This window comes from Neltuma alba, unplaced genomic scaffold (genome assembly GCF_004799145.2).
Source record: "Neltuma alba isolate B1F8T4 unplaced genomic scaffold, ASM479914v2 tig00013120_pilon, whole genome shotgun sequence".
In the NCBI taxonomy this organism is placed as follows: Eukaryota; Viridiplantae; Streptophyta; class Magnoliopsida; order Fabales; family Fabaceae; genus Neltuma; species Neltuma alba.
The window spans coordinates 196,493-204,139 of NW_021637442.1; the positions used below are offsets into that span (position 1 = coordinate 196,493).

A 7,647-nucleotide genomic window follows, 5' to 3' on the forward strand; every position below is an offset into this window, starting at 1 on the left:
TCAAGAATAAGTTGTAATTATAAAACTGTAATTTATGAATACGAAGTCATCCATAAGAATAAAAACAAAGAAAAATCCTCTAAAAAAAGCTTGAAATTACTAAATTCCAAATAAGAAATTCTCACAAAAATATGTTGTTTTTTTACAAATTCAGCTATCAAAATCTATTAAAGTATTGTTGTTAAACCTGATTTGTGATTTAATAATTTTAAATTTGGAGATTCTCCCTGAAAAACAATCGCAACTAAATTGATTGAGCCAATCCCCTTTTGTAATAATCACAAATTGATAAGTGCATTTGATTTTAGCAACATCTAAAATGTTAACCACCTGAAGCCAGTATTAGTGAGACGAAAAATATGACCAAAGATTCAAGGTTATTTTTCTTTGAATTGAATAGGATTCCAAAATTAAACTATTTTCTTTTGAATCTAAATTTCAATTGACATATACAACCATCTATAGTAAAACTAGAGTTCCTTATTATTTGTGTTTGAAACTTCGATCCTCAAATATGAAATTTGGTGTGCACCAATAATTGAACTGATCACTTGCTAAAAAAAATTTAAACTTTGAGCACTTGTTATATGGTTAGCTCACCATCTATCAAAACCATAGTACAAGATTTAGCAATATTCGTCCTGATGATCAAATCTAGAACAAAAACTACCACTTTCGTTATACCAAATCATGTGCTCTGCAGAAAGCTACAAACAACTATAGTTCAGTGATTTTGAGAGACATGCTGCAGCAAGTTTGCAATTTAAGAACAGCCAGACAAAACCATGATTAAAACCCTGATCACTGAGAGATAATCGGCTTGATTGATTATGCAGTCTTTCAGTGTTTTCTTGCTTTGGATTCACTTCTGGAAAGAACTGCCCCCGAGAGCTTGTTAACCTCGTACAGCAAAACAACTGAGAACAGGAAACTGCATTTATAGACAAAACGTTAAAAGGTAATCAACTTAAGGTTTGCCATGCAATACTTGTAGCAGTTAGAACATCTTTTTAGCATCTAGATAACAATAGGAGATTCATAATTGGCCCCCATGTTGCTCTGCTCCACTTTAGTAAAAGAAATTTCTTTTGTTAAATTAATGCATTTTCATATGCATAAGATAAAAAATGCACACACACAAGGTTCTAAACTATACCAGGGTAAAGATGAACAAGCTACTCTATATGAATTCATCTTATATTCCCCAAAGCTCCTGTTTCTTTTTAATACACAATGGTTTAATTCCTCCAATGAGCACGCGGCTTTATGAAAGAAATATGAAAGCTTAGTTTCAGGCAGCTTTCATTCATGTTACCAATACCATTCACGAACCTTTAAAAACACTGCTTTTTTTGGTACCGTGAATCTACCAAGGAGACATACAATGCAATCTACGAGCTTATATTATTGAGCTCTTGTTTTTTAAAACTATTTTGTAAAATAATTTTGAAACAACGTTTATTAAAACAAGTTCTTAAAAAAAAAAAAATCTGTTTGACAATATTAATTCGGAATCGGAACAGTTTTAAAGGTGAGGAAAAAAAAAACCAACTTGGTAAAATTTGTTTTGAGAATGTATTTTGCAAAAAAAAAAAAAAGAAGAAAGAAATCATTTGATTGTATTCTAATTTCACCTTTTTAGTGACTAATTTAATCAAAAGGACATAAAGACAACCATATGTATTGCAAGGTTATTGTGATAACTTGTTTGAATATAAACACAAAAAAAGAGAGGGAGTATACTTACAACTTAGTTAAGATCTATTACCATAACAAGACAAATTGGTTCAACTAGTTGTTACATCATGCCCACATCCAATTTTCAATACAATCTCTTTACATTACCATTTCCACTGCATCTTCATTGGGCAGCCTCGATAAGTAGTCATTACTAGAGCTTGCTCCCTTAACCTCAATGTTAGGACATTTGTTCATGGCATCAATTTCTACAGGATCTATTTCTTCCCATATCACAAATAATTCATCACACAAATTCCACTTCCTCACATAATTATAAGTAGCACAACATGCTGTCCCTAGAAAGTTTATAATGAGGCAACAACTTAAGAAATTTGTTTTTCAAGACTCCAAGCAATGCTCAATTATCTTTTCTAGAGCTGAGTGCCTATAGTTAAGTAACTCTTCATAACCCCCACATCATCTGCTATGGTCTTCTATATTATTATACATGATACGTTTCACCCTCATAAGAGGGAAGAAACCCTCCCGTGCATGGATAGCTGGAATCAATTAGATAGAACATAGTATGTAAATCAAACATTTACGATATACTTAAATCCATGTTTTATTTGCCTTTTGATCTAGTTTTAATGTCATTTGTTTAAGTCTGAATTTTGTTATAGAATTGTTTGGATGCAATTGATAGTGCATGTATAAAATGCAAGAGTTCCTGCTGAGAAACAAACTTCATGCAAAGGTAGTATGATTTTAATATGACGTTTAAATGTACATGAATTCAAAGTGGGAAGACGGCACACGGAATACATGTTGCTTTTTTAATACACTTGCTAATACTGTGGATTTTCCATTTAAAGGTGAATATTAATATGATAATAATGAGTTTTGTGTTAATAAAATAAACATTCAAAGTCGACATATAGTCTACAGATATAGGTTTTTTTTGTCTGGTCGATTTTGACTATCCACACATTGGAGGTTTTCTTTCCCCATACATGGGATGAAAACTATTGAAGAGTGTTATGCACAAGAATATAGAGACCAAAGTAAACAACTTAGGAGTTGTAAAGAGTTACTTCATTGTAGACACTCATCTTTAAGAATGACATGCCTTCATATAAACCTTTTAGATAGCAACTCATAGTATCAGCATATTATACAGTATACACAAGTAGAATTTGCACGACGAATTATTTAGAATATGGGGAAAAATGGATCATCAATAAATTAATGGTATGAATCAAGATCCTGACCTATAGGGAACAAACTCCAATAGTGACAGCTTATCAAGCTTATTCAGTGCAACGGAAATGACAATGTATAGAACAGACTTCACAGTTCTTTTTGTTTTCTTCCTCTACAATCGAGGGTTGAACAAGTATGTCATGGGCCATGGAAAATAAATTTATGCGGGTAATCAAATCCCAGAAACTACTTCCGAAGATGTCAAATATATAGACGATGCAGTTAATACTTCTCACAACAGTAATCATTTCTCTATGTTTTGTTTATCCTGTGTTTAGTTAGGGTGTTTTTGGAGAGAAAGGTAGAGGACGGGAGTTGCTCTCAGAACCCTACAACTTCCTTTACTCTCCCTCCTACATCATGTCATTTATTGTTAAAATTTGGTTGAAATGAATTCCTATTGGTCATTCGTCAAAAGAATACATAACGTACCATGTTGTGATGCAAACTCGGTGGACAGTGCTTGCAGCAATTAGAGCCACTGCTTCCGCTATTATGACTGCAGAAGAATAATGGCCTTGCGTTAGTTTGTTGTAAGCGAAACAATAGGCACCACAAGCCGACGCCACCATCAATTATACTCAACAGCACTAGAAAGAGCCATAAAATTGAATGCCCCATCCTCAAACTTTACTAGTCTACATACATGAACCTAAATAATAAGTTGTCTATTTGATGTTATTGGATCATTATTGCCGAAGGTGATGTGAACAGCAAGAGAGGATTTGAAAATAAACAACACACAAATGGAAAAAAAGCAGGAAATTAAGGACTCACATGTACAAACACACACAAAGAGCATGTCAATAGAAACAATTACAAAATTAATCGGAAAATCATCAATATTTTAGCCTCTATTGGAAAAAAAATATATATATATATATATTCAGTGAGCTAACCTTGTCAGCTGTTTATTTTCCATAGAACGAGTAGACAGGTCATATGAAAATTGATGTTACAATATTAGTGGTAATTCATGTTGATTTAGCATCTATTCCCTCTGTATCTTTGAGAAGCCTAGGAGAAAGTAAAGCAGCAGTTTTACAATATTAGATTGCTCCTTGATATTATGTAACTTGATGCATAGTCTTCAATGTTATTATGGAATTCATTTGATCTGGATTTTTGATAAGTCTGAACTATAGAGAATGGAAAGAAGAAAAAAAATTGGGAATGAAGGGTTGCACTTAGACGAAATCTGTTTATCCTCTCACTTCGTTTGTTCTCCACAGTAAAACTGAAAGACTGAACAGGTCATATAAAATGAGCTTTTCTGGCATTTGAAATACTTTTCTAATGTTATTTCAAATTTCATTCCATCTGGATCTACAAGATGTCTAGACTCTAGAGCAAGGAATGCAGACATTTTAAGATATAGTATTGCAGATTGATGAACCATGGTTTTTCTTTGTACTCACTCTCTTCTTTTAGAACTAAATTAAACATCCAGTTTTATGCGCCTGTCAAAATCAACATGAAGATATAGAAATAGTCAACATGCCCCTGACAATCTTTTGTATCGAATAAACATTTAATAAAGTTAAAAGAAATGAACCATGCCATAGGGCTATACTCCACAGGAATAAGGTTGGATTCTGCTGCAGCGGAGCAAACATGAGGACAGAAGTCGAATACAGGAACACAAACCCATTTACAACATGACCGATGGTCCATTGAACGTGAGTCTTTTAGAAGTCATAACATGTGCAAACTTATGAGTTTTATGATATATCTGACACATAAGTAAGACCATTAAATTAAATCCATAAAATCTTCATTTTAACATACACAGTGTGAACAGCTTTTCTTGATAACCACTCACCTATATTTAATATCCACATCTAATGAGTGATCACAAGAAATATACAGTTAAAGCTAGGTATCAACATTCATAATAAGCATGCACTCACCAGCACCCCACCCGGTTCTCGCACCAACTGTTTCCTGAAAATTTCCAATGAACTGCAGGTACAGAGAAGTCAAGAAAATATAGTTCCATTATAGTTGCGTAGGATAAAAAATGTATGCAGCAGAACATTAATAAAAAAATAAAATAGAAAACAGCCCAAATCAATGGAATTAATCATTTTTATTTATCTTGTGAACATAGGTTACTATAGTCCGCCTGGAAAACAAAATAATATTGAGGGAGAGTGAGCATACGAGTGAAAACTTAATCCTAGAGGTGCCAATTATGCAGTATATTAGACACGTTTCCACATGCATTATACAAATCTAAAGTGAGCCACATTCTTCGTGTCTTATGAATAGTCTGGCCTATTATAGATTTTGCATTTTATCTATGACCAATGATAAAGGACTTCAGACTTCTTTCTAAATCCTTTCAAAATATTTGGCAAAAAAGTAAACACTATTCATAGCATAATCTATTGCCAAGGTAAGATGCAAACAAGTCTGTCACTCTGAGTTCCAAAGAATAACCTTGCAAGAAAGACAAAGACAACATATATGCAATTAAATCAAGACACTCATTCAAGCAGAGCTGTAAATGAAAAGAAATAAGGGTTAATATTTCCCACTTTCTCTGATGTAAGCATGAATAACTTTTCCCTTCTAAAATTAACAAGTTTCAGATCCTCAGTTAAAAAAACAAAAAAAGTGTTCGGAACAAAAAGTTATCATCATTCTATCCCCAAAAAAAAAAAAAAGGTTATCATTCAACAACAACTGTAACAAAGCCTCATCCCATGGGTTAGGGTTGGCTACACGGATCAAGTGCTAAAAAGGATACGAGAATGAAGGATCAGGTATCCGCTTGATACCACAGTAAAAGAAACAAGAAAAAAGACACATTTTTTTTGGGGGGGGGGGATGGCTCAGAAGAACCGCCCAATCCCTGTGCATTTTGAATCAAGAAATCTCTTAAAAAAACATGAGCAGAAACCTTAAATAAGTTTCACTGATGGTGACCAACGGCAACAAATTCTGAAGTTTCCCACTAACCAATGTGCCACGTGCTAGAATCGTCAGAAACAGTTTTTCATTTCACTTCTTTGAAACAATAACAGTTTTCTTGCTTTCTTAAGGGTTCCAATTCGTGGTCTATGAGGCGTACCCTATAACTGCTATGCAGGGGGACTAGAGAGCTATCTCTATCGAACTAATTTCTTTTCCGCCTTTTTTTTCCCTTTGTTATTCTTTTACTGTTTCATTAATTTTATAAGCAATATTTATCAACATATCAAAAGAAAAATCAGAAGGAATTGCAAGTGCTGAGGGAAAAAGTCAAGGTAATTTTAGAACTCACAGTTAGAAGCACAAGAAATAGGAGAGAGCTAATGAACCCTCCAACTATAGTAAATAATTCTGTTGATGCTAATTTCCCCCTATAAACTTCTTGAAGTGAGAGAATGACAGTGAATAGAAGAAAGGAATATAGCATCGAACTCCCTGGCCCTGCCATGGACTTAACAGGCAAACAAACAGAAAATAGTGAATTTTCAACAATAAAAATACAATAATTGTGAGCTGCAGCACAAGATGCCATCAAAAAGAAAGATATATATATGGAATAAAAAAAATGAAATATTCGTAATTTCATAGAAATTACTATAAAACAAATATTATAGGTGAATTAAAATGAAGTTATTAGAGGAGAGGGGCGGGGAAAACAGGTGTCTATGTCCCTAGAATTTTCATCGTTGATAGCACAAAAAGCAGTTTAACTCTGAGTCAGATTGATAAAGAGGAAGTTCGTAACCAAGATTTAGAACTTGTTTAAGGCTAAAATTACACCAAGGTAACATGATAACCATTTCTGAAAGCAATAAAAGCCTCTGCACGTCCAAACAACTTAAACTAGCTTCGATTACTCTACAGTTAGATTCATGACTCTAGGCATGTTTGAAAGAGAGCCATCAAGCCATTCGATCAGACATAGAGATAGAAAATATGCCGCATTTCATTGGAAAATCTAAAAGCACTTAAATTCCTGAGTTAAGTGAATACGAAAACAATGCTGAACATATTAAAAAAGGAAACATAGGAGTACAAGTCATAACAAGCAAAAACTTAACAGAACCCTGATTTGATGATAAATCAGACACATTTTAGTCCGCCGAACAACAAGTCCGCCGAACAACAATTGTTGGTTGATTAAGAAAAACAAGTATCTTAAAATGTAAGATGCAATATCGGAGTGTCTTTTTCCCCTGCATTTTCTCAGGAAACAAACAGAGCATGAGGTGCAGTAAGAATTGGAAAAAAAGAACAAGCATACCTCAGAAATCAGAGGAAACTGATGTCGAGTTAGTGCTTTACGGCAAAAACTCTCGTCGGCTTTTGCAACCTCGAGCCCAGAATGGCGCTGCAAGCTTTGTGAGCGTTCCGTGGCTGACTCGATGTTAGATCTGGTCGACGGTCATCAAAAGGTAATTTCGATATTATACGGAATTTCAAGGACAAAGATGTCCAAGCAAATAGTTAGGAAACTACGTCGTTTGGGTACAAGTATGATGAGATTTGGGTTTCGGCCCATAGAGCAGCCCACGGAGCCCACTTCAACTGCGAGACTTAAAAAAAATGATCAAGCAGATATGCCAATATATATATATATATATATATATATATATATATATTTATATAATGTAACTACTAAAAGGATTTTATTGGGCAGAAACTTACCGATTTGATGTATTTTTATTTTGTTCTCTATTTTATAAACTATTTTTATTTTTTAATCAT

At 33.7% G+C, this 7,647-nt stretch overlaps 1 protein-coding gene across 2 annotated transcripts; it reads right to left on the reverse strand.

Moving 5' to 3' along the window:
* Nucleotides 1-555: 555 nt before the first annotated feature.
* LOC114734608 (protein KRTCAP2 homolog) lies at nucleotides 556-7,299 on the reverse strand. Of its 2 annotated transcripts, none has more exons than XM_028922228.1 (5): nucleotides 7,184-7,299; nucleotides 6,212-6,370; nucleotides 4,854-4,905; nucleotides 3,376-3,442; nucleotides 556-931 (listed from the first exon to the last, which is right to left on the reverse strand). In XM_028922228.1, exons 2-5 carry the CDS (start codon nucleotides 6,365-6,367, stop codon nucleotides 841-843), a joined length of 366 nt encoding a protein of 121 aa, XP_028778061.1. In that variant the 5' UTR covers nucleotides 6,368-6,370; nucleotides 7,184-7,299; the 3' UTR covers nucleotides 556-840. The 2 variants fall into 2 exon arrangements, with proteins under 2 accessions (XP_028778061.1, XP_028778062.1); XM_028922229.1 differs by having other exon boundaries at nucleotides 6,212-6,375.
* Nucleotides 7,300-7,647: the final 348 nt, after the last annotated feature.

Coding starts and splice junctions, on each gene's coding strand:
- LOC114734608 (XM_028922228.1), bottom strand. CDS start 6,367: ATGGCAGGGCCAGGGAGTTCGATGCTATATTCCTTTCTTCTATTCACT. Junction 4,906..6,211: donor TATTTCTTGTGCTTCTAACT/GTGAGTTCTAAA, acceptor CTGTACCTGCAG/TTCATTGGAAATTTTCAGGA. Junction 932..3,375: donor CGAGTTTGCATCACAACATG/GTACGTTATGTA, acceptor CTATAAATGCAG/TTTCCTGTTCTCAGTTGTTT.